Here is a 27,584-nt window from a genome sequence, read left to right as displayed (position 1 = left end):
GCTGAGTAAGATGATACCACAAACTGTTCTTAATTTTATTATTTTTTTTTTGTAGAGACAGAGTCTCACTTTATGGCCCTCGGTTGAGTGCCGTGGCCTCACACAGCTCACAGCAACCTCCAGCTCTTGGGCTTAAGTGATTCTCTTGCCTCAGCCTCCCGAGTAGCTGGGACTACAGATGCCCGCCACAACGCCCAGCTATTTTTTGGTTGCAGTTCAGCTGGGGCTGGGTTTGAACCCGCCACCCTCGGTATATGGGGCCGGCGCCTTACCGACTGAGCCACAGGCGCCGCCCTGTTCTTAATTTTAAATTGCCTACTTTACCCATCTGAAATAATTCTGATTTTCCCACAGTATATGTGATACTGTCTTCAATCGAGAGACCCATAAACACAGATATCTATTCAATAAAGTGTAGTGTTATCCTGGTATGGAATATATCATATTAAGTAATAACATAAAACTGAAAGTTCATAGAAATTTCACATCAAGTGTGTGAACTTGGAAATGGAGAGAATGATTTGCCTAAGATTAAGGCGTGATGTCCATAGATTTCTTTTTTTTAGTTCTTTCCCCCTTCCCTCCTGTCCTTTCCATTCCCTCCTCCCCTCCCCTGCCCTTTCCTTTCCTTTCCTTTTCCCTCCCTTTTTTACTGGCCTGGTAAGGCCCTGAGATTTAAAAACACCAAGATCCCCTAACTTTTCATACCAACAATCTACTAATGACCTGGCCAGGCCCAAAGACTCTACATACCTTATCATCTTCATCAAAGCCAGAAAGGTCTGTTCGACTGGAAGAGACCTGTAAGAGATGAACAGTTTTAATCAATATGGTTGATATATTTAATATAATTTTAACATAAAGACAGAATATCACAGATACAGTTGAATCCTATATGACATTCTTCTATTACTCTTTCTTTCTTCCCTCTGGAGTAATTACTACATCAACTTGGAGTTTATTATTTCCACGCCTGTTTTATATAATTATATGTGTACAGACTCATGAGCAACATACACATATAGTATTATTACAGACATTTTTACACTCCATATAGTGTCATCTTACTATACATGGCCCTCTTTAATGTCTAATAATTTATTTGTTCCATCCTCCTATTATGGACATGGGCTGCATCTCATGGTTTCCCATTGCAAACTATGATGAAACAAATGTTCTTGCTACTACCTGTAAATACCACTCTACTAGCTGCACCTGTAAGTATTGGTATACGTATAATTTTTAGCATCATTTAGTTTTAAATACAACCTGTGTATCTATGAGAATCTCTAGAGAACACAAGTATGGGACGGAATTTCTGTGCTGTAGATAAGGTGCTCCTTATCATTCCAACAGCAGCAGATAAGACCCACCCGGGCAGCTACTGGGAGTCTGCAAACTCACTCAAGACCAGCCAGCACCCCAAGGCTCTGCTACCAGGATTCATAGCTGACACTACCACCTTTAACTAAATGAACTCAATTTGTATCTTTAAAATCTTCTTTCAAGGAGATAACCTGCTGAGCAGGAACTAAAGGCTCAGTCAGTGTAAGACACAACTGAGCTCCCCGCTGCCCTTTCCTAGTACAGAGAGGCAGGCTACACTTTGGGAGGCTTACACCAGTGCCACATGTTCTGTGCCCACCACATAACACCCATGGGCCCCACCCAGATCCTGAAATGTCACATAGAGGCATCTCTTTGTGCACTTACATTATGGACATTTGGTGTACTTAGGCTCCTCCGGATGTGACGGGCTTTGGTGGAAAGTGCTTCTTTGACGGTGACGGCCTGCGCATGTATGATAATTTAAAAATATCACTTGTGTTTTCTTCTGACGATAAAAGTAGCATGTTTATTTGTAGAAGATTCAGAAAATATAAAAGATCACTTCACTCTTACACATATACTTTTTTTATAGAACTGAAACCTTATTTTACCCACTTAATAGTCTTCTTCATTTTTTTTTTTTTTTTCTTTTTGAGACAGAGCCTCAAGCCGTTGCCCTGGGTAGAGTGCCGTGGCATCACAGCTCACAGCAACCTCCAACTCCTGGGCTCAAGCGATTCTCCTGCCTCCGCCTCCCAAGCAGCTGGGACTACAGCTGCACGCTACAACGCCTGGCTATTTTTTGGTTGTACCCTGTTTCCCCAAAAATAAGACAGTGTCGTATTTTAAGGTGTGCTCCCAAAGATGCGCTAGGTCTTATTTTCAGGGGACGTCTTATCTTTCCTGTAAGTAGGTCTTATTTTCGGAGGATGTCTTATTTTTGAGGAAACAGGGTAGCGGTCATTGTTGTTTGGCGGCCTGGGCTGGATTCGAACCCGCCAGCTCAAGTGTATGTGGCCGGCGCCTTAGCTGCTGAGCCACAAGCGCCAAGCCCTTCATATTATTCTTAATAATATTATATTATTATTAAGCAAAAATATTTTTTGCTTAACAATCTATCACCAACATTTTTTCCCCACAAACAAAACCAGGAGATCTGCTGAATGAAAGGCATATATGAAGAGACGCCTCTACATAGCCCACTTGCAAAATGATAATGAAGTTTTATGTTGTTTGTTTTATTCACGCAGCAACGTGGGTGGGATTTCCACTGAGGGAAGACTTCTCATACAGCGCTCGTATTCCTCCTGGGGTTCAACGCACTCTCCCTAAGCTCAGCGACTGCGCCTACAAAGTGACATTTCCTGCTTGCAGTTCCGCAACCTCATGAATTATTTCCACCTCCATGTCCTGCCGTCACCTCAAACGTTAAGCTGGGTCTAAATATTAGGGAGAGAGTAAACGAGTCTTTGGCTATGCACACAAGCTGTGGGGTCAAGCTATCTGGGTTGCCACCTGACTCTGGACTGCTTCCCGGCCGGCTAACCTTGGGCGAATTAGCTAACTTCTGTCTTAGCCTCACTTGTCTCATGTGAAAATGGGGGTTTCAGCAGTACTATCTTGAAGATTAAGTGAAATAATGCATCTAAATTACTCAGGCATAGTGCTCGTCAAGTAGAAAGTATTCAATAAAAGCCGTTATTTTATTTTTTGTTACTATTTCACTGGAGTCCTTTCCCCAGTGAGATTGCTACTCAAGCGCTCCTTCTCTGACAGATTTAGAGAGGTGATGAATTTAGAGGAAATAAATTCATCTTTGTCTGTGGGGGATGAATGCTGGTGATCTTATCCACTGGTCCAGATATTCAGCTACTCGCCTGCCGGAGCCGTTCAAGACTCAGAATGTTTTCCACCTGCAGCACGCCACGAGTGTACTTCTCAATGTATGTCTCCCCATCCGATGTGCCTTCATTTTCACTCCTTGCTGCCAGCAGAGCCAGCGTTTCCCGGTCTTCTATCTCCTCAGTTGCCTAAAAGGACAGGCAGGAAACAATACTTTTATGCAAATAATGTTTTCATGAAAACTGTGGCAAGGGCTGGGTATGGTGGCTCATGCCTGCAATCCTAGCACCTTGGAGGTTGAGTCCAGATGATCGCTTAAGGTCAAAAGTTTGAGACCAGCCTGAGCAAGAGCCAGCCTGCTTCTACCAAAAATAAAAAAAGTTGGCTTGGCACCTGTAGCTCAGTGAGTAGGGCGCTGGCCACATACACGGAGGCTTGTGGGTTCAAGCCTGGCTGGGGCCTGCTAAACAACAATGATAACAACAACAACAACAACAACAACAACAACAACAAAAAATAGCCGGGTGTTGTGGTGGGTACCTGTAGTCCCAGCTACTTGGGAGGCTGAGGCAAGAGAATCGCTTAAGCCCAAGAGTTTGAGATTGCTGTAAGGCATGACACTATGGCACTCTACCAAGGGCAACATAGTGAGACTCTGTGTCAAAAAAACAAAAACAAAAACAAAAAATAGGGTGGCGCCTATGGCTCAAGGAGTAGGGCGCCGGTCCCATATGCTGGAGGTGGCGGGTTCAAACCCAGCCCCGGCCAAAAACCACACACACAAAAAATAAATAAATAAAAATAAAAATAAAAAAAGTTAGTTTGAGGTTGTAGTGAGCTATGATGACTGTACTCTAGCCAGGGTGACAGGGTGAAACTGTGTCTAAATCCTTTAGAATTCTGGAGATTATTTATATATTGACTTTTTTTTTGCAGTTTTTGGCCAGGGCCGGGTTTGAACCTGCCACCTCTGGCATATGGGTCCAGCGCCCTACTCCTTTGAGCCACAGGCGCCACCCCCATATTGACATTTTTAAAAGTAGTATAAATTTTACCTTTGGTATATTGGACACTATTTCATAGGTTACACCACAGGAATAAAATATATTTTTCAATGATATTCTCCTCTTCAAACTCTGTGTGAAACTCTGGTTAAAAAAAAAAAGCTGGATTAAGCTACATGACAAATGTAAAGTTTATGTTACAATTTTACAAACTATAAAAGCATTATAAATTACTATGTTTTTGATATACACGATACTCAGCAAAACAGAAAAAAACTGAAGCCAAGAATGCTTGCCTCCAACCCTGAGGGACACTGATGTCCAGCGGTGTTCAGGAGTCAGCCTACAGAATGTGCCTGGCATTCAGGGTTTCTGTGGCTGCTTCCCTCCCGTCTGCCGCCTTCCTTTGATCTCTCCAGGGTCTAATCAGTCTTTCCCCACTTAGAAGAACACTGGAGAGGCTCAGTTTTGCTGGCAGACCCTCTGAGACAGGATCTGGCAAAGTGGTAGGATAGGGATTTACGTGGAGTCTGCATTTTGTCCTGGTCTTGTCACCAGCCTGTTGGAGCTGGCTAATCTCTCAGTCTCAGTTTTTCCACTTTCCAAACAGTCCTAGGAGCTGCCCCGCCAGCTGGGCTTGTGGGTCTCCTACCAGCCAAAGTGGAAGAGTCCTTCAGTGGCCATTTGCCTCATGCCCTGCCATCCTCATGCCCCCTGTCTTGCATAAATGAGGATCAGACTATAACTTGGCCAGTCTGCTCATACTTTGCATATCCACTGCATTAGCATCACAAGCAACCACTTTGTGACAGGCAGAAGAAGAAAACTTCAAGCTCATAGCCACAATGACAGAATCAGGCAAGGTTCCTACCTGTTTGTTGTAAATATTGGCTGCAATGCGTTTTCGTAATACTAACTCCATCGCAGCCGGGTGACTGAGCTGGACTGTCGTTTTCACGATCAGGTAAATTCTTTCATTCTGTGGTGTGATCCTATTCAAGTGAACAGAATCATGCACGGAGGAGTCCCAGGAGGCTATGGCTGAAACCTGGGAATGAGGAAACAATGGGGAGATGGAAACAAGACACAACTCAGGCATAGCAGTTTTACATGACACTCTAGAGAAAGAAAATAAAACCAACTCAGTGTAATCAGATTTCTTTCCTCACCTTTTTTGAATGGACAACACAAAAGTTCCATCTTTTTGTTTTTAATTCCCCAGTTTTCTTCCCCAAAGCAAACCACCGGAGTTTAACAAGAAGAAGGCCCACAAGGCTTGTGCGCTAACCTGAAGCCCTTCAAGAGACCCGTGGAGGTCAATTACCTCATCATCACTGTGCTTTATGATGGGCAGGTAGAAAAACTGGCTGCCATGCTCCTTGGGCAGGATGGAGTTCACACCTGACGCATGGGGGCCAATAAGCTGCTCATTGGCACTGAGGTCATCCGCTTTAACAGGTCCAGGGCACAGAAAAAAAAGAAAAGTGGGGAGAAAGTCAGTTTTTAAACAAACATGAAAAAAAAATTTTTTTTTTTTTTTTGAGACAGAGCCTCAAGCTGTTGCCCATCACAGCTCATAGCAACCTTCAACTCCTTGGCTTAAGTGATTCTCTTGCCTCAGCCTCCCAAGTAGCTGGGACTACAGCCGCCTGCCACACACCAGGCTATTTTTTGGTTGTAGTTGTCATTGTTATTTGGCAGGTCTGGGATGGATTCAGGCCCCCTCTGGTGTATGTGGCTGGAGCCTTAGCCACTTGAGCTACAGGCGCTGAGCCCAAACATGAAACAATTTAAAATATGCTTTGTATAGATGAACAGTTACATATAATACATTTCCATTTTTTCTTTCATTCCTTATCCTGTAAATGAAATAGAGATTCTTTTATTCTTTAAAAGTACAACTATGGGGCGAGGCATGGTGCCTCCCATCTGTAATCCCAGCACTCTGTGAAGCCAAGACAGGAGGATCACTTAAGCTCAGGAGTTTGAGAACAGCCTGAACAAGAGCAAGACCCCATCTCTACTAAAATAGAAAAATTAGCTGGGCATTGTGTTGGGTGCCTGCTGTTCCAGCTCTTTGGGGAGGCTGAGACAGGAGGATCACTTGAACCCATGAGTTTGAGGTTGCTGTGAGGTAGGCTGATACCATGGCACTCTAGCCTCAGCAACAGAGTGAAACTCTGTCTCAAAAAAATCAAATGAACAAAAAATACAACTAAGGAAGCCAAAAATTTGCCTTGTGAAGCTCCTTAAGATAAAATGAATATATTCTTTTTTTTTTTTTTTTGCAGTTTTTGGCTGGGGCTGGGTTTGAACCTGCCACCTCCAGCATATAGGGCCAGCACCCTACTCCACTGAGCCACAGGTGCCGCCCTAAAATGAATATATTCTATATGTAGTCTTTTAAGAGCAAATCTTTTCACTAAACACACCTTGGAATCTTGCTGCTTCTGATACCAATTATTCCTGTAACTTGCTGTTAGGTTTTTGTCCTACTTACATAATTGACACTAAATTAGAGATTTTAGCAGTCAAATTATCAATTTACAATCACAGTTCTAAGCACTTGGGAGAAATATAAAGATCATCTTCCTATGCCCTGTCCAAATCTGAGTCTTCCTAAGTCTGCCAGTGGTCATCCAGACTTTGCTTATATACCTCCAACAACTAGGCTTTCAAAAAATTCTTCCTGCGAAGGAGACAAAGCCAATCTCCCTGTGTCTGCCATTCATCCATTACTGGTCTTCACTCTAGGTCAGAGGTTTTCAGGTTGTGCATAGAGGAGTCCTAGGACCCTGCTAAAGGACCTGCTAGGAGCCTGCCTACCCCACACTTATTGACTCTGTTGTCTTTTTCTACACTTTAATATTTCTTTTGGAAAAGAATTTTGCTGTAAAAACACACATCGTTTTACTGCCATACTAAAAAACACCCCTTAATGCAGGGTGAAACTAGTGCATGAGTCAGAAATGCAGATCCCTAGGCCCCTGCCAAGTCTAGAGAGTCAGAATCTCCAGGGATGATAACTTTTCCAGGTATTTTCTATGTCTGTGTTTTAGAGCCACTGTTGAATGCTCCTGTGGGTAGTTCTCAATCTCTCTGAATATACTCTTCTAGCAATTTCACATATCAGGCTTATATGTATTTGGATGGGCCAAAAAGTCCCCTAAATGTGGTGTATGAATGATTAGAAAAGTGACTTGAAGGATCAAAATGATGTGGGTCTGAACAGATTAATAGATTAATTAAATGTGATAACCTCTGGAACTTTGTCTACTTACCATTCAAATTGAGGAAGAGAACTGGTATGTGAGTTTCCATTCCAGGAGGAGGGATCCTAAATTTAATAACAAAATTTAATCATAATAAAATACATATTTTACATCTTGCTAGATAGTAAGACGCTGCAGAGCTGTGGAAGCAGAGGAGAACCACTGTGGAGATGCAGGTTCTATTAATGGAATATTTTCACATTTCTTTTTTTTTTTTTTTTTGAGACAGAGCCCCAAGCTGTTGCCCTGGGTAGAGTGCTGTGGCATCACAGCTCACAGCAACCTCCAACTCCTGGGCTCAAGCGAGTCTCCTGTCTCTGCCTCCCAAGTAGCTGGGTCTACAGGTACCCTCCACAACGCTGACTATTTTTTGGTGGCAGCTGTCATTGTTGTTTGGCGGGCCTGGCCTGGATTCAAACTTGCCAGGTCAGGTGTATGTGGCTGACGCCTTAGCCACTTGAGCCACAGCGCCGAGCCTATTTTCACATTTCTTGACTTTTCTATTAACATAAATCATGAGAATTACATATAGAATAACTACCAGTTATATAAATTACACGTAATTAATTGAAACAAAGATTATTTGAAGCCTGTGTAGAAATAGCTAGTGATAGGGAAAGGGAAGGAGGATATTGTTAGTGTAGTTACGGGGCAGGATCAGAGCCCAGAACAAGTAAACAACAGGGCCAATATTCTAAAAGCTCAAAGAAGAGGATGAAAGACGCAGGAAAGGAGGTGGGTTGTATGCGGGAGAAACCGAGCAGCGTCTTATCAAAAATTGGCTCAGCTGCACCACAATCACTTTAGAGACCTCTGAGAACAGTGGTTCTCAACCTGGGGGTCGGGACCCCTTTCACAGGGGTCGTCTAAGACCATCCTGCATATCAGGTATTTACATTACGATTCATAACAGTAGTAAAATTACAGTTACGAAGTAGCAATGAAAATAATTTTATGGTTGGGGGTCACCACAACATGAGGAACTGTATTAAAGGGTCGTGGCATTAGGAAGGGGGAGAACCACTGGCCTAGAACAGAGTCCTTGAAAAATTCAAGTTCTTGGGTGGCACCTGTGGCTCGAGGAGTAGGGCACTGGCCCCATATACCCGGGGTGGTGAGTTCGAACCCAGCCCCAGCCCAAAACTGCAAAAAAAAAGAAAAATGCAAGTTCTTATTGAAGAAAAAAAAAAGAGTCCTGGGCCCATCCTTTCTTTTCTGAATTAGAATAACTGGGGATGAGATCTGGGACTGATGTGTTACAAACACTCTAGACATGAAATCTGAAAACACCTGAAATGAGAGAGACCGAGAAAAGAAAAAGAACTATCCAGAAACAGCTTTGGGGAACAGAAGAAGCCTGGGAATTTGCCGGCTGTCCTAAGAAGCTATGACCTACAGGATTCCAGCACAGTAGCACAATCTTTAGAGAGAGATACCAGGTAACAAATTATGTGCCTGTGAGTCCAGATTTTTTCAGTTTTATAAAACAAAACATGAAATTGATTCCATTTCTACTTATTGTTACAGACAAATAATATTACTAATGTTTCAATATGTGTTAAAAAATGACTATGTGGGCATGCACATTTTGTGGTCAAAAGGAAATCTGATTTATCTTAAAGGCCCAGGACATACTCTGGTGGTAAGGATGAGAATGAGAATAAGGAGCAGCAGTAGCAGCCACAATTTAATGAACAGGCATGGAAGGCATTTGATATACCTTACGATATATACGACTGTATTATAATACACATGGCATTTCACATACATTATCTGTAATTCTCACAATACCACCAAAAAGATAGCTCCATAATAGATTTTTTTTTTTTTTTGGAGAGACAGAATTTCACTTTATCGCCCTTAGTAGAGTGCTGTGGTATCACACAGCTCACAGCACCTCAGCCTCCTGAGTAGCTGGGCCAACTCCTGGGCTTAGGCACCTCAGCCTCCTGAGTAGTTGGGTCTACAGGCGCCCGCCACAACATTTGGCTACTTTTTTGTTGCACTTTGGCCGTGGCCAGGTTTGAACCTGCCACCCTCAGTATATGGGGCCGGCGCCCTACCCACTGGGCCACAGGTGCCGTCCTCCATAATAGATTAGGAATAAAGCCTCAGATAAACTGAGGAAATATACTTAAGAGCTGAAGCTGGAAAGTAAATCCAGATCTATCTAACGCCTAGATACCACATTGTTTGTCATCAGCATGCCTAGAATTGACTGATCCATCTACTAACTGATTATTATGTATGTAGTGCTTACCCCATGTTAGTTACCAAACTAAGCAGGTACTAGGGCAAAGAAGATATATTTTCTGTGCGCCTCAAGTACACTCTGGAAACATCCTTCTGTCCATCCAAAAACAATTTTTTTAGTGATCAGGGAATAATGCCCAAGTTGCTAATGCAGAGGACTAGAGGAATGACGTGGTATCTGATTCCTGGCTAGGTAATCCATGCTTTCTGGCTTCCAGTGGGAGGAAGCTGGCTGCAGTGGGGAAGGAAGCACTAGAGATAGGTGACCCTTCCCTGGGCAGCTCAGTTGGTTGGTATTTACTGTGACAGTCTGGGAAAGTCATTTGCACCACTCTTGCCACCAGGCCTGCACAGAAGGAAGCACAGCCTTACCAGTCAGCAGGGGCCCCAGGGATGCCGCTGCCTGGGGCTGGCACCAGCACTGCATTCCTCTCCTCGGTCAGCCCCACCCACTGCTCCACCAGCCGGGCTTCTCGCTCCACATCATCCTCTGTCTTCTCTGCAGAACAAAATAGGAGACAAGTGGAAGAAGAGAGAAAGCAAATTTCTCAATTTAAAATGAACAGATTCTCACTCAATGATATCCATGAGTGGCTTAAACATCGACTATGTTCCAAAAAAAGGACGCGAGGCTTTGAAGTTCAAGTAAGAGCATCCATAGAGCCTGGAAGCATGTATGACACCAGTTTAAGGTACCATAAGCCAGGAACAGTAGAAAGAGAATTTACAACAACAGTTAGGAGCCTGAGGTTATTTTACTGGTTCTGAATTTGCAGAAGTTATTCAATAGATGATTCTTAGTTTCCTAATCTGTCAAACAGAGCTCATGTAAGTCATGTCTACTACATGTACTTGTTGGGAGGATCAATTGAAATAATGGACGTGCCACCACTTTCTAAAACTATATGCCATGTGAGAAAGATAGAGGATTAAAAAACACCATACACTCCCCCTGTAAAACCAACTTTATTTTCCTTCACACATATTATGAAAGGGATTTTACTTTATATACATTATTTTGTAATCCTCATGCAAATCAGCACCACACACTGAGCCAAGATCTTTTCCTAAGGGAGAATTTCTGCTCGCTACTACATGAAATGGATTAACATTAATGATGTGTTGTTTGGTACAGAACCAATTGCAATGAGTGGACCATGAAGTCTAGATGAGTGACTAAGGATTTTAAGTGCCTATTTCTACTCTAGAATCCAAGTGGCCATTGCCAGCATAAGCAAACCCACACTTGAGGCTGGCTGGCAGTGAGCACCACCACAGGGGCCACTTGAATTAGGAGTGCACAGCTACGGCTCAATAGTGGCTGGCTGCTGACCTCCCAGTGGTGTAGTTCCAGAAGTGACCGTTCAGCTGCTCTAAGTTCTATGTCCTGGTCCCTAAGTACCTCTGATCAATACTGATCACATCTGCATTTACTAAAACAAAATTAGAACTTGACATTTCATGTCACTGTTTTGTGACACAATCCAAGAGTTTTATGAAAACTACTTTCAAATTTGGAGGCTTCTTAACTAAAAAATGTACAATATGTCTGTAATTGTTACAAGTTCAAAACACTTAGATCCTACTGTCCAACCTTTAGGAGAAGAAAACAACCTATCACCATTGTGTAGAATTAAAAAAGCTACCCCCGGAAAAGAGTTTAATCTCACATACCTTTTTTATTATTGACTTTTTTAATCTGTTCATCCAAGTATTCTCGTCGTTTAATGAGTGCATCTGACCACCTCTCTCTTACACAGTTTAAGTCTTCTTCCTGACATCAAGGGGGAGAAATATTTTCCTGAAGGGTGCATAAACAACTACTTCTTTCTTCATTTTAAAAAAAATCATGTTTAAATTGATTAGGAAACTTTTCATTAGGAAAGGCCATAGAACATGGCTGTGCAATTAATATGCAAGAGTCAAGAGGCCTCCGGTAACACCGCATGTTGATCAAGGATGCCACTGTCCAGAAATCAGAGCCCCAGGATCTCAAAAAGGATAATCATACTTAAAAGCAAGACATGCTCAAACTATACCAGCTGTTGGATGATTTTTAACGCATTGTGTATGTGTGTGTACGCCTGTGTTATTTATGGCTATTCATTGCAGGATCTGTGATTCTATACAGAAGGATACCATGAACAGAGCCCAAACCATGTAAAAACAAATGAAATGGAAAATGACATTTCCATTTGACATTTTCATAGTTCAATGGCCCAATAACATTTATTTCCTGAAATGCAAAGAATAAGTCAGCACAGAACTTTTCAAACTTGCCACAGATTTTACTTCTAATCACCACCACCACCACCACCACCACCACCACCACCACCACCACCACCACCACCACGAGGCTAAGAGAAAATCTCCCATGCAAAAACCCAACATGCAGTCAGCCATGCTTTAAGAAATCCCAGAAGCAGCCGTTGAACTTCACTGTGAACAATGTGGCAGGAAGCGCACAAACAGCCCCAAGACGTTAGTCAATGGCATCGCTGAGATCCAAGGGACACTGATATTTCCCCTGAAGTTTGCTTTTGTTTCCATGTTTTATTTCCTTAGTAAAATCATGAGTAGGGAAAGAAAACCCATTAATTCTATTCAAATGTTCTTTGACTTGCCTGAGTCTTGCCTGAGTCTAGCCTGAGCCTTAACACATTATAGTAAGAGTAGACACTTATGGACCTGTGAAGCTCTAGCTACAATGTGCCCACATTTTAAATATAGGAAGATATCCTGAGAAGACATCCTTTGAAAACTTGGAAAATCAGCACAAGACTGGGAACCAAACACAGAAACCCTCACCTTGGTCTGCTGCTTTGACCATGACTATATGATACTCGTTCCACGAGATCAGGCCTGTCAGTGCTGAGTAGGTAAAATTTCATATTTGCACATATTTTGAAAGCTGGTTAAACTAAACCAAATCAAGTCATGTGCATGAAATGTCTTCACTTTTCTTTCTTTCTTTTTTTTTTTTTTGTAGAGACAGAGTCTCACGTACCGCCCTCAGGTAGAGTGCCGTGACATCACACAGCTCATAGCAACCTCTAACTCTTGGGCTTACACGATTCTCTTGCCTCAGCCTCCCGAGCAGCTGGGACTACAGGCGCCCGCCACAACGCCCGGCTATTTTTTTGTTGCAGTTTGGCCGGGGCTGGGTTTGAACCTGCCACCCTCGGCATATGGGGCAGGCGCCCTACTCACTGAGCCACAGGCGCCGCCCCGTCTTCACTTTTCTTATCCAGTAAAAGTCTTTTAAGGTAAGATGGCATGTTACAGCAACACTAGTCTGTTTTGGATGTAAGGAGCAAAGTGCAGTTTAGCATGGGAAAGATAAAGGCTACCCCCTGAAATATAATGGAAGGATAACTGTGCAATTTTTAAGATCACCAATTTTTAATACATTGACAATAATCTTGTTTAGCAATTTGAGATGGCATAGCAAAAAGGCAGTGTCTGGTTACGAATTATGAATTGACATGGAAATCTAGAGAAACAGGATTGTATCAGATTGCATATAAAGCAAATCAAAAGCAAGTGAAAACTGCATATTGTTGCTCAAGGGTCCTCCTCCCTGGCCTCTGCTTTGCGAATGCTGGCCATTAGCAGTAGCTGTGCCCCATGCCACAGGATCGACAGCAGTAGCAATACCTGATAACTATCCATATCATCACCATCCTCATCATCTCTCTGGTAGGGAAAAAAATAAACACAAAGGACATGCATTTTGTTTCTCAAACACCATACAGGGAAAATAATTCTTTAAGCTTAAGACAACATTACAATGGACAGCTCACATAGCATCAGCGCAATAAAACATTTAATTGAAGCTCAAAAAGATTTAATGGATTTAATTCACTAGTTTAAAGATTTTTTTTTTTTTTTAAATAAAGAAAGCAGTCATTTAAAAATGAGAACTATCTTAGATGGGGATAGGAAGTAGTATCATTGGGCCAGGCCAAACCCCATTGTTATGCAAACAGACAGCTGATATATTATTTACGAGGAGGCTATTTGACAGAGATTTGGGATGAGTTTAGGAAGACAGAATCATAAAACCACAAGGGACTTTAGAGATTCTCTTGCCCAATCCTGGCTTGAGTGAGGAGGCAACTGAGGCCCTGAAAGATGAAATGCTTGAACCCAAGGATCATATAGATAGCGGCAGGTAGACTGGAAGCCAGACCTTTAGTCTCCAACCTCATCTGCCTTCTCTGCAAACTACCACTCTCATGGATAAAGTCATGGCAGGGGGAACCTGGGCAGCCTAAGGCCTTCTGTATACATCCAAGGTCCTGTACAGTGTTGCAATAAAAGCACAGTGTATTTTGAATGTATGGATCTCTCAGGGACCATAACAATCACTTGAGAAAATCACAACTGTCCCAAACACATGGCAACACTTTACAATAATTACATAAAGTGACAATTTTGGCAAAAACATTTGGCAAAACAAAGTCAGCGTGTGAAAACAAAAGGGTTTTTGTTGAGACAATTTTCCTTAGAAATAAGAATCTAAAAACTCTCAATTTAGATTTGTGACTAAATTGTTTTTAGTCATAGAAAACACATGAATCTCCTTTTTAAAAAAGTGCCATAAAAGATAGTTAAAACTATTTTCTTTTCTTTTTTTTTTTTTGTAGAGACAGAGTCTCACTTTATGGCCCTCGGTAGAGTGCCGTGGCCTCACACAGCTCACAGCAACCTCCAACTCCTGGGCTTAAGCGATTCTCTTGCCTCAGCCTCCCGAGTAGCTGGGACTACAGGCGCCTGCCGCAATGCCCGGCTATTTTTTGGTTGCAGTTTGGCCGGGGCCGGGTTTGAACCCACCACCCTTGGTATATGGGCCAGTGCCTTACCGACTGAGCCACAGGCGCCGCCCCTATTTTCTTATCTATACTTCAAAATAACCTTTTTTTTTTTTTTTAGTTTGGTAGCCATGATTATCAGTTATATGACTGATTTACTAAATGCAAGCCTAATGCTGCAGTAATTTATCTTGAATTAATGTTCCCCATTAATGGAAAAGAACAAATAGCTCTAATTTATCACTAATTTTTAGACAAAGGAAGTATTTCCATAAACTGAAAAGTGGCCTGAGCTTTCATGATGTAAAACTATTGTGTGACCAGCACATTCTGCACTGGCTTCAGCTATTACATTAGAATAATTTTACTATCTCAACAACAAAGTTACCAGACGTGACTTTGAACATGGCAGCAAAGCACACACACACACACACACACAAAGCCTTTAAAATAGTCACAATCCAAATTTGTAAGGCTGGTACTATCTTCTTAAAAGAGCATACAGGCCCAGTGCGGTGGCTCATGCCTGTAATCCTAAGCACTGTGGGAGGCCAAGGCAGGTGGATCACTTGAGCTCAGGAGTTCTAGACCAACCTGAGCAATAGCAAGACCCCATCTCTAAAAATAGTCAGGTGTTGTGGTGGGCACCTGTAATCCCAGCTACTCTGGAGACTGAGACAAGACAATCACTTGACCCCAAGAGTCTGAGGTTGCTGTGAGCTATGATGCTACGGCACTCTACTAGGGCAAGAAAGTGACTCTGTCTCACAAATAAATAATTAAATAAATAAATAAAAAAGAGCATACAGTACTTGGGGGAAAGCTAATATTTTAAGGTTCACATGTTGACAAAAATCAGTTTTAACCCAGAAGTAGAGTTGCTTAAAAAATACAAATCTTTTATTGCAGAAAAGACCTTGGACAATTAGTAAGTCTACCTCATCATTTTGAAGAAAGGCAAAGGAAATTAAAAGCTTAAATTATCCAGTTAAGGTAACCGTTTAGTAAAGCCAAACCAGATTTAAGAATGCAGGTCTTTTGACTCCAAGTCTGGTGCTCTCTCTTCACACCAAGCCCTGCAGTCACCCAGAAGTTGACGGCTAAGAGTGGGACTGAAAATCCCTACAATCCAATTTCCCATTCCATGGGCTGCAGACACCTAAGAAAAAGACTGAGAAGCCTCCTAAAACACAGTAGCCCCTGTCCTGAATGAAGGAAGTATGGACAGATGTTGAGAGCTGGAGGGGACTGTGGCCTTGATGAGAGAAGGCCGTGTCTGATCAAGTGATTCCTTCCTTAAAACTCAATAGTCTGGCCGGCCCCATATACCGAGGGTGGCGGGTTCAAACCCGGCCCCGGCTGAACTGCAACCAAAAAATAGCCGGGCGTTGTGGCAGGCGCCTGTAGTCCCAGCTACTCGGGAGGCTGAGGCAAGAGAATCGCTTAACCCAGGAGTTCGAGGTTGCTGTGAGCTGTGTGATGCCATGGCACTCTACCAAGGACCATAAAGTGAAACTCTCTCTACAAAAAACCAAACAAACAAAAAAACAACTCAATAGTCTATGCACTGATGTTTAGCTTTCAGAAAAGTCTTTGCCTGACTGTCATTAAGTCAAAAAGAAACTGAGATAGAAGTGGAATCATTCTCAAGGCTTGTGCCCAGATTCCTCAAGAAGAAATGGTTTCTCCCCATCATGAAAGGGAGAGTGTTTCCAATCACACAGGCAGTGAAAGAGCCAGATCTAACAGTCTGATTCCTCCCCATTGCTCATTCCTATTTGGTAGTCAACTGGGGACTCTGGGAGGAACGTCATTCCTTTGGACCACTGCAGGACAAGGTCTTAATTTTAAAGATTTTAAAAATTTTCATGGAGTACTGAATAGCTTTGACTGATAATATGAACATCAATTCTCACAGGGTTTCATCTTTTTATATTTTAAAGTAAAAACATAAAGTTTAGGAAAAGGAGATAAAATGGATAAAAATGATCATGAGAACAAATTTTAATTGAGAAAAACAAGAAGTAAACCTTTCAAAAAACTGGTTAATTATGACAGTATATAGAAACAGTATTATGATATAAATAAAAGTACGTTAAGCCAGGCAGAAATGCCAAATATCCAACATATTTTGGGCTACATACAAAGTACAACCTGCCTAAAGTAAATGAATACTAGGTGGGGCAGGGTGGCTCATACCTGTAATCCTAGTACTCTGGGAGGCGGAGGCAGGTGGATTGCCTGAGCTCATGAGTTCCAGACCAGCCTGAACCAGAGCAAGACCCCGTCTCTAAAAAGAGCTGGGTATTGGCTCAGCACCTGTGGCTCAAGTGGCTATGGCGCCAGCCACATACACCTGAGCAGGCGGGTTTGAATCCAGCCCGGGTCCACCAAACAACAATGATGGCTGCAACCAAAAAATAGTCGGGCGTTGTGACAGGTGCCTGTAATCTCAGCTACTTGGGAGGCAGAGGCAGAAGAATCGTTTGAGCCTGGGAGTTGGAGGTTGCTGTGAGCTGTGATGCTATGGCATTCTACCCAGGGTGACAGCTTGAGGCTCTGTCTCAAAAAAAAAAAAAAAAAAAAAAGAGCTGGGCATTGTGGGGGGCACCTGTAGTTCCAGCTACTTGGGAGGCTGAGGCAAGAGAATCACTTGAGCCCAAGAGTTTGAGGTTGCTGTGAGCTGCGCCACAATCAGCGATCTGTCCCCGCCCAGACCCTGGTAAGAGCTGCACCCACTGGGCCTCCACACGCCCTGACCAGGAACTTCAGGAGCCGCACAACCCCACGTCCTCCCTCCTATACCTTCCCTGCCTCCACACCGGCCTGCTCATCTAGCCAGAGACTCTGGTAGTCATGTGCCCTCCGTAGCCCTCCTGCCTCTGTGCAGAGCCCTTCTCCTGGCCAGAAACGGTTGGAGCCTTGGGCTCTCTGAGCCAAAGCCACTGGCGCCAGGCACTCCCAGAACCATGTGCACCTGCCCTGTTGCTGGATCCGGGTGTGTCACATTCCAGAGCTGCTCCCACAACCAGAACACCCTGGCTGGGGCAGCTGCAGAGGAGCTACACAGGGTCACTCCCTACAAAGATCCAGCAACAACAGAGTGATCCCGCTGGGATCTAATCTTGGAGAGGCACCTCCCCAACTCTGAGGACAGCTAGAGGCAACGGTGAAAAAACAATCATGAGGCAAAATCAATGGATAAACTTTGGCAATATGAATAATCAGAGGGAAATTTTTAGCACTGCAAGCCTTCCTCAAGAGAAAAGAAAGAGAGGAAATTAATAACTTAATGGGACATCTCAAGCAACTGGAGAAGGAATAACATTCTAACCCCAAACCCAGCAGAAGAAAAGAAATAACTAAAATCACAGCAGAATTAAATGAAATTGAAAACAAAAGAATTATACAACAGATTAATAAATCCAAAAGTTGGTTTTTTGAAAAGATCAATAAAATAGATAAACCTTTGGCCAACCTAACCAGGAAAAAAAAAGTAAAATCTCTAATCTCATCAATCAGAAATGACAAAGACGAAATAACAACAGACCCCTCAGAAATTCAAAAAATCCTGAATGAATATTACAAGAAACTCTACTCAGAAATAAGAAAATTGAAAGAAATCGACCAATACTTGGAAGTATACCACCTACCAAGACTTTGCCAGAACAAAGTGGAAATGTTGAACAGTCCTATACCAAGTTCTGAAATAGCATCAACTGTACAAAATCTCCCTAAAAAGAAAAGCCCAGGACCAGATGCCTTTACATCAGAATTCTACGAAACCTTTAAAGAAGTAGTACTTATATTACGAAACCTCTTCCAAAATATAGAAAAAGAAGGAATACTACCTAACACATCCTATGAAGCTAACATCACCTTGATCCCTAAACCAGGGAAAGACCCAACAAGAAAAGAAAATTATAGGCCAATATCACTAATGAATATTGATGCAAAAATATTCAATAAGATCCTAACAAACAGAATCCAACAACACATCAAAAAAAAATTATACACCATGACCAAGTGGGATTTATCCCAGGGTCTCAAGGCTAGTTCAACATACGTAAATCTATAAATGTAATTCAGCACATAAAAAAAAACCTAAAAAATAAAGACCATATGATTCTCTCAATTAATGCAGAAAAAGCTTTTGATAATATCCAGCATCCCTTCATGATCAGAGCACTTAAGAAAATTGGTATAGAAGGGACATTTCTTAAACTAATAGAGGCCACGTACAGCAAACCCACAGCCAATATCGTATCGAATGGAGTGAAATTGAAATCATTTCCACTTAGATCAGGAACCAGGCAAGGTTGCCCATTGTCTCCATTGCTCTTAACATTGTAATGGAAGTTTTAGCCACCGCAATTAGGGAAGAAAAGGCGATAAAGGGTATCCACATAGGGTCAGAAGAGATCAAACTTTCACTCTTTGCAGATGGCATGATGGTATATCTGGAAAACACTAGGGATTCTACTACAAAATTTTTAGAAGTGATCAAGGAATACAGCAATGTCTCAGGCTACAAAATCAACACCCATAAATCTGTAGCTTTTATATATACCCACAATAGCCAAGCCGAAAAAAAAACAGTCAAGGACTCTATTCCTTTCACAGTAGTGCCAAAGAAGATGAAATATTTGGGAGTATACCTAACAAAGGACGTGAAAGATCTCTACAAAGAGAACTATGAAACTTTAAGAAAAGAAATAGCTGAAGATGTTAACAAATGGAAAAACATACCATGCTCATGGCTGGGAAGAATCAACATTGTTAAAATGTCTATACTACCCAAAGCAATATATAATTTTAATGCAATTCCTATTAAAGCTCCATTGTCATATTTTAAAGATCTTGAGAAAATAATACTTTGTTTTGTATGGAATCAGAAAAAAGCCTGAATAGCCAAAACATTACTCAGCAATAAAAACAAAGCAGGAGGAATCACGCTACCAGACCTGAGACTGTACTATAAATCGATAGTGATCAAAACAGCATGGTACTGGCACAGAAACAGAGAAGTAGATGTCTGGAACAGAATAGAGAACCAAGAGATGAATCCAGCCACTTACCATTATTTGATCTTTGACAAGCCAATTAAAAACATTCAGTGGGGAAAAGATTCCCTATTTAACAAATGGTGCTGGGTAAACTGGCTGGTGATCTATAAAAGACTAAAACTGGACCCACACCTTTCACCATTAACTAAGATAGACTCTCACTAGATAGAAGATTTCAACTTAAGACATGAGACCATAAAAATACTTGAAGAAAGTGCAGAGAAAACTCTTGAAGGAATCGGCCTGGGTGAATACTTTATGAGGAGGATGCCCCAGGCAACTGAAGCAGTATCAAAAATACATCACTGGGATCTGATCAAACTAAAAAGCTTCTGCACAGCCAAGAACATAGTAAGTAAAGCAAGCAGACGGCCCTCAGAATGGGAGGAAATATTTGCAGGTTATACCTCTGATAAAGGTTTAATAACCAGAATCCACAGAGAACTCAAATGTATTAGCAAGGAAAGAAGAAGTGATCCCATCTCAGGGTGGGCAAAGGACTTGAAGAGAAACTTCTCTAAAGGAGACAGACGCACGATCTATAGACACATGAAAAAAGGCTCATCATCCTTAATCATCAGAGAAATGCAAATCAAAACTACTTTGAGATATCACCTAACTCCAGTAAGAGTAGCCCACATAACAAAATCCCAAAACCAGAGATGTTGGCGTGGATGTGGAGAAAAGGTCACACTTCTACACTGCTGGTGGGAATGCACACTAATACGTTCCTTCTGGAAGGATGTTTGGAGAATACTTAGAGACCTAAAAATAGACCTGCCATTCGATCCTAGAATTCCTTTACTAGGTATATACCCAGAAGACCAAAAATATAACACAATATAACAAAGACATCTGTACCAGAATGTTTATTGCAACCCAATTCATAATTGCTAAGTCATGGAAGAAGCCCAAGTACCCATCGACCCATGAATGGTCTAGCAAATTGTGGTACATGTATACCATGGAATATTATGCAGCCTTAAAGAAAGATGGAGACTTTACCTCTTTCATGTTTACATGGATGGAGCTGGAACATATTCTTCTTAGCAAAGTATCTCAGGAATGAAAGAAAAAGTATCCAATGTACTCAGCCCTACTATGAAGCTAATTTATATCTTTCACATGAAGGCTATGACCCAACTATAGCACAAGAACATGGGGAAAGGTCCAAGGGAGGGGAAGGGGAAGGGGAGGTTAGGGTGGAGGGAGGGTAATGGGTGGGGCCACACCTACGGTGCATCTTAGAATGGGTACAGGCAAAACTTACTAAATGCAGAATACAAATGTCTACATATAATAACTAAGAAAATGCCATGAAGGCTACGTTGAACAGTTTGATGAGACTATTTCAGATTGCCTATGAAACCAGCACATTGTACCCCTTGATTGCACTAATATACATAGCTATGATTCAACAATAAAAAAAACAAAGAAAACAACGAAACAAAAAAACACAAAAAAACCAAAAACAACAAAAAAAGATGTGTTTATAAATAAAATTATTAATAATCAATGCTAAGCAAACATAGTATTTTAAAGCTAGAAAAAAGGAAATGGGTGGAAATGTGAATTGGGAGAACACACATAGTTAATGCAAAGAGTTCTGTTATATTTCCAAAGAGATCCTCATCATAGATCATCAACTCCTTTACTTCTGTATTAACCAAACTTTGCTCAGTATTATTTCAAGTCTTTTTGTCTTACCTGGTAGCTGTCCAGTCCTCTTTGGAGTTTGGTGGACCTGGCAGTTACGCAGCCGATGGATACTGACAAGATGGCTTCAACCATCAGTGGCAGTGTCCCTGACTGCTGGACGGGTTTTACTGTGACTTGCACTCTACGGGAATGACCCTGTAGAGGGGGACACAGGGGATACGGGTGCCAGGAATGATGATGGGAGGAATGGCAGATGGGGATGAAGGAAGAAAGGAGCATTAGGGAACAAAGATACAGATAGTTAAAAAATTTCCAGAAATTGTAACAGAGAAACAGAAAGAAAAGAAACACACACACACACACAAACCCCAAACACACTCAGTACCTGTCTGAGTTGGAAGATGCCTCCCGTGTTGACATCTTTTGCCTGGTGAAGTTCCACTGCAGCATACTCCCCTAACTCATTCAATTCTAATATGGAGATCCACATTTCTATTCTTCGAGTCACCTCGTTCCACCTGCAAAACCACACCCCAACAAGCAATGACGTCATTGTCTGGGGACACTATTTGTAATAGTAGTAAGCTGCCATTTACTGGGCACCTGCTATGTGTCAGGCCCTGTGCCATGTACATCACAAATTATTTCCTTAGTTAACTCTCAAAACAATTCTGTGGTACCCGTTCCTTTGATTTATTAACTCATATTCAGTGAAATGTCCAGATCTCGAGCATAAGGGTTCAGTGAGTTATGGCAAATGCATATACCCGTGTAACCTGCCCCAGTGCCACCTCAGAAAGTTTGTTCACCTCTCTCCCATATGATCCCTACATACTGTGGCAGCTGTGTAACTCAGCGAGTCTTGGTTTGCCCGTTCTGGAACTTCATATCGATGGAATCATGGGGTATGTACTCCACTGTATCTGGCTTCTTTCACTCTCCATAATGTTTCTGAGATTCATCCAAATGAATACCAATAGTTCTTTTCTTTGAATGCTGAGTAATATCCTATTTATGACTAGTATCAATTTGTTTATCTAGTCACCCAACGAAGGACATCTGGGTTGTGTGCAATTTGGGATACCATGAATAAAGCTGCCATGAACACTGTGTAGAAATCTGTGCACTTAAGTTTTCATTTTTCCTGAGTAAATACTTAGGAGGATTGTTGGGTCAAAGAAGAGATGAATGACCGACTTTATGAGAAAGTGCCAATTTGCCCCCCAGATTGTGGCTTGCCTATTTACTTTCATAATGATGTCCTTTTCTCCCCTATCACCCGGATAGAGTGCTATGGCACCATCAGCTCACGGCAACCTCAGACTCTTGGGCTCATGTGATCCTCTTGCTTAAAGCCTCCCAAGCAGCTGAGATTGGCCTCAAGCATCCAGAAGCATGCCTGGCTAGTTTTTCTATTTTTAGTAGAGACAGTATCTCACTCTTGCTCAAGCTGGTCTCAGACACGTGAGGTCAGCCAATCCACCTGCCTCGGCCTCCCAGAGTGCTAGGATTACAGGTGTGAGACACCGCACCTGGCCCATAATGATGTCTTTTGATGAGCACATGCTTTTAATTTTGATTAAGTCCAATTTAAAAATATTTTGTCTTCTATGGTTAGTGCTTTCTGTGGCCTTTCTCAGAATGTGTGACTATCTCAAAATCATGTCTTTTTCTATAAGCTTTACAATTTAAACTTTTGCATTTAAGGTTATGCTCTATCTCAAATTTAATTTTTATGTACAGTGTTAAATAAAGATCAAGGTTGATTTTTTTTCCATACTGATAACGCAGTTGTCTTCATCTCGTTTGTTGACAGGACTTACCTTTCTCTGCTGAATTTTTTCCTGATAATTTATATTATCATTTTCATATTTCAAAGGAGGAAATAGGCTCAAAGAGATTAAGTAACCTGTCCAAAGTAACAGCCGCAGCCCCAGGGTTCAGAGCCTGCATTATTAATCATGGTCCAAGTGCTAGTCTTGACTCTGTGTCTAAAGCTCATACCCAAGTACAAACCTGTCATGCAGTGTTCTTGTCTTAGCGTGAAGAGAATCAACCTCCCAGATGGAGCTACCATTTCCAGCACAGCGGTGGCCCCACACTTCAATTGCCAGTGCTCCATCTGAAATGAACTCCAAGAATTCTTCTGTTACATTCACCACATAGTCCTGGGGTAAGCGGGAGGAAGGAAAACATAGGAAGAATTATCCATTGAAGAGAGTCTGTGAAACTTCTTTTTGAGCTTTCAACTGTGCATTGATTTACTTTGGAGTACATCAGCCTTATCTCAACCTTAAACCCATCTCTTCTGTTTTTTGGTTTTTTTTTTTTTTAGAGACAGAGTCTCACTGTACCGCCCTCGGTAGAGTGCCTTGACGTCACATGGCTCACAGCAACCTCCAGCTCTTGGGCTTACGTGATTCTCTTGCCTCAGCCTCCCGAGCAGCTGGGACTACAGGCGCCCGCCACAACACCTGGCTATTTTTTGGTTGCAGTTTGGCCGAGGCCGGGTTTGAACCCACCACCCTTGATATATGGGGCTGGCGCCCTGCTCACTGAGCCACAGGCGCTGCCCCCATCTCTTCCGTTTTATAGGAAGCCATGAAGAATGACAGAATATAAATCTGGAAAGGGAATTGTGAGGTAATTTAATCTATCCGCTTTCTTTCATTAAATAGGGGAACCAAGCTGCATCTGCATTCTCTGAGGCTTGGTTCACCTCAGGCCCGCACTACCATTCTGCCTTTTAGCTGGCAATGAGTAATTCAACAAATCATTCCTTGCTATGGTTTAAGAGACTAAGAAAAGAATTAACTTCTATAGGATTATTTTCATGACGCTAAGCTCTTAAGTTCTCCCACCCCAATTCCTCAGTCTATGACACAAACCGACGACTGTGAGGAAATAAATAGTGACTTGACTGAGAAGGGTGCAAACCACCCAGGACAGCACAGTAGGCAGGGGAGCAGGCTAATTTTCTTTCCATTGGCTTCTCAGGGCCATCTCAAGTGCCGATGTCTCCATGTCTCCAATTTCTAGAAATAGTTGTGCTATACTGATTTAACCTTACACTATCTACTTTTATACTTGTTTTATTTGGAGACAGATTCAGAATTTTATAAGAAGAAACTTAATGATCAAGTATAATCTACACCTTCTAGAGATGAAAAACTCCAAGGTCACATAGTGAACCCAGGGGTTCTGGGACTAGTATTTATTTTTATTATTATTTTTGTGTGCATGCGGAGGGGAATAGTATTTATGAAAACAGTTGTTAATCAGGATGCACCTAAAATTCAGATATTGTGGCAGTGCCCGTAGCTCAGTTTGTAGGGTGCTGGACACATACACCGAGGCTGGCAGGTTCAAACCTGGCCTGGGCCAGCTAAAACAATAATGAAAACTCAACAACAACAACAACAACAACAACATAGCTGGGCGTTGTGGCAGGCGCCTGTAGCCTCAGCTACTTAGGATGCTGAGGCAAGAGAATCACTCAAGCCCAAGAGTTTGAGGTTGCGTGAGCTGTGACGTCACAGCACTCTACCCAAGGCAATAGCTAGAGACTCTTGTCTCAAAATAAATAAATAAATACATAAAATTCAGATATCTTTGTAAATAAGTGGCTTTGTGTATTCAAAAGATGGAAAATACTTAAAAGAATTTTTAGAGAACAAAACAAATTAATAAAGATTTTGAGAAACAGATCGGAGAATATAGTAAAGAATGTAGGGTATTTGTTTTCAGAAAAAAATATTTAACATTCTTTACCTATGTGAAATTTTTATAGGTGATGATATGGATTTGTTTTCTAAGTGTAGAATCAAAAAGAAAAGGCACAACTTACAAAGAAAAGGTCTTAAGTATCTATGAAGAATTATTCATGGAAAAGCAAAATTACAGAGAAAACAGAGTTGGTCTTTCTGAAATGACTTGCTGATAGTCCCATATGAAAGTCAGGAAGGGGGCGTGATGTTTCAAGGTAGGCCCAACAATATTCACCACAAATTCACCTTTCTCATTTTATATTTTCTTTAGAAACTCATATGGCATGTTGGAATGCTATGTTATATTCAAAAGAATGAGAAATATCTACAGCAACCTACATGCTAAGAGGCCCACAATTCTGCAATATGTACAATGTGATCCCATTACTGTATAATGTTTTAAAAGAGGTTAGGTGTGCATGACATAAAAACATATACCCACATCCATTTGTGTGTGTATATATACGTTTATCACATACATATGAAAGTTGCAGAGCATAGAAAATAGTTTATTAAAATACGTAGCAAACTGTTATTTATTGGTGGGTTACACCTCTGGGAAATAAGATTGCTGGTACAGTCCTTTCAGATTTTAATTTTAAATATTTCTAAATTATTTGAATTTATAATAAAGTATCTTTTTGAGGTTAAAAGGTCTAATAAATGTATTACGTTTAAAAAAAATTCTCGAGGAAAACAGATTTTTGAACTGCACCCAATTCTGCTGCCCTCACATAGCTTGCTTTGTAACAGTTGTCTGTACCTTACAGTGGGAGAAGGTCACTGTGTACTGGGCATCCTTGGACTGTGGTGAAGGCACCTCTGGGTCTACCACGGGGGCAGCCACCGTAGACTCACACTGGTCCCAGAATGTATATTGACAGAAGACGAAATTGGAGAGGTTTAGGGGCAGCCCAGTAGCCTCTTTAATTTTTACCTGAAGAAATTTAAACAATGAAAAGAAAATTCCTATAAAGAAAAAATTGAACATTCTTTTCTTTTTTTTTTTAATCACAGGTATTTTTTTTTTATTATTTTTTTTGAGACAGAGTCTTAAGCTGTCACCCTCGCTAGAGTGCCATGGGATCATAGCTCATAGCAACTTCCAACTCTTGGGCTCAAGCAATCCTCTTGCCTCAGTTTTTCTATTTTTAGTAGAGATAGGGTCTCACTTTTTGCTGAGGTTAGTTGTTTTTTTTTGTAGAGACAGAGTCTAACTGTACCGCCCTCGGGTAGAGTGCCGTGGCGTCACACGGCTCACAGCAACCTCTAACTCTTGGGCTTACGCGATTTTCTTGCCTCAGCCTCCCAAGCAGCTGGGAATACAGGTGTCCACCACAACGCCCAGCTATTTTTTTTTGTTGTTGCAGTTTGGCCGGGGCTGGGTTTGAATCCGCCACCCTCGGCATATGGGGCTGGCGCCCTACTCACTAAGCCACAGGTGCCGCCCCTGAGGTTAGTTTCAAACTCCTGAGCTCAGGCAATCCACCTGCCTCAGCCTCCCAAAGTGCTAGGATATCATAGGTATTTTATTTTTTTAATCTTTATTCAAATTAATATGAGGGTACAATATTTAGGTTACATTGTTCTCACTTCCAGGGCAAAGTTCCATTTGTAGACGAGCCCCTCACCCAGGGGGCGTGTTATATACCCTCACATGTGTACATTAGGTGAGATTCCACCTCATGCCCTCCCTCCCTCTGCCGTACATCCTCCCCCTGCCATATATCCTCCCCCCTCCCCTGCTTCCCTCTACCCCCCAACTGGACTATAATAGTGTTTTATTATTCTTAGGAACATGTAATTATTTATACATTGATTTCACATTAGTATGGAGTACATTGGATATTCATCATTCCATTCTTGCGATACTTTATTTACTAAGAAGAATGTATTAAACATTCTTTTCTTATTTTAGCCACCTCAAATTTAAGAGTAAGCAATTAAATGGTTGGGTGCAGTGGCTCACACCCATAATCCTAGCACTCTGAGAGGCTAAGGTGAGAGGATCTTTTGAGCTCAGGAGCAAGACCCTATGTCTACTAAAAATAGAAAAAAATTAGCTGGGTGTTGTGGAGAACGCCTCATAGTCCCAGCTGCTTGGGAGGCTGAGGCAGGAGGATCGCTTGAACCCAGGAATTTGAGGTTACTGCGAGCTAGACTGAGGCCATGGCACACTTGCCTGGGCAACATAGTGAGGCTGTGTCTCAAAATAAATGAATAAATAAATAAATAAATAAATAAATAAAATAAATACAATAAATAAATTTTAAAAGAGTAAGCAATTAAATCAATAAATCAGTTATTCATTTGACATCTAATAACTGAGTTTTTGATATAGACCCAACCTTTAAACTAGAAAAACAAAATTCACTAAGCAACATATGCTCTTTGAGTGCCAAATACATAGATACTTTTGAAATCTGATATCACTGGAGAGTGTGCTGTACTTCTAAAAAAAGCATTGTCCGTCATTGTATTTGTTGTCACGAAATTCAATTTTTACTATACTGGATGAAAGCCTCTCATAAGTTTTTCTATAAAATGGTTTTACATGGAAAGGGTCATTTGTGAGCCT

At 41.6% G+C, this 27,584-nt stretch overlaps 1 protein-coding gene across 6 annotated transcripts in view; it reads right to left on the bottom strand.

The window, feature by feature from the left end:
* KIF13A (kinesin family member 13A) overlaps window positions 1–27,584 on the bottom strand; it is a 234,457-nt gene that overhangs the window by 16,090 nt on the left and 190,783 nt on the right. For 5 of the 6 annotated variants that reach the window (XM_053603550.1, XM_053603551.1, XM_053603552.1 and 2 more), the window contains 14 exons: window positions 25,770–25,943; window positions 23,256–23,407; window positions 21,625–21,757; window positions 21,288–21,434; window positions 13,358–13,396; window positions 11,375–11,474; window positions 10,073–10,199; window positions 7,457–7,512; window positions 5,500–5,624; window positions 5,047–5,223; window positions 4,227–4,319; window positions 3,207–3,359; window positions 1,714–1,791; window positions 754–801 (listed from right to left, as the gene is read on the bottom strand). In XM_053603550.1, coding sequence (XP_053459525.1) covers window positions 754–801; window positions 1,714–1,791; window positions 3,207–3,359; window positions 4,227–4,319; window positions 5,047–5,223; window positions 5,500–5,624; window positions 7,457–7,512; window positions 10,073–10,199; window positions 11,375–11,474; window positions 13,358–13,396; window positions 21,288–21,434; window positions 21,625–21,757; window positions 23,256–23,407; window positions 25,770–25,943 — 1,602 coding nt within the window. The remainder of the gene's footprint in view (window positions 1–753; window positions 802–1,713; window positions 1,792–3,206; window positions 3,360–4,226; window positions 4,320–5,046; window positions 5,224–5,499; window positions 5,625–7,456; window positions 7,513–10,072; window positions 10,200–11,374; window positions 11,475–13,357; window positions 13,397–21,287; window positions 21,435–21,624; window positions 21,758–23,255; window positions 23,408–25,769; window positions 25,944–27,584) is intronic. The other variant, XM_053603555.1, reaches the window with a different exon arrangement.

This window comes from Nycticebus coucang, chromosome 9 (assembly GCF_027406575.1).
Source record: "Nycticebus coucang isolate mNycCou1 chromosome 9, mNycCou1.pri, whole genome shotgun sequence".
Classification (NCBI taxonomy): domain Eukaryota; kingdom Metazoa; phylum Chordata; class Mammalia; order Primates; family Lorisidae; genus Nycticebus; species Nycticebus coucang.
Note: the sequence above shows the minus strand (reverse complement) of the source record. Positions and strands in the feature narration are given on the sequence as shown.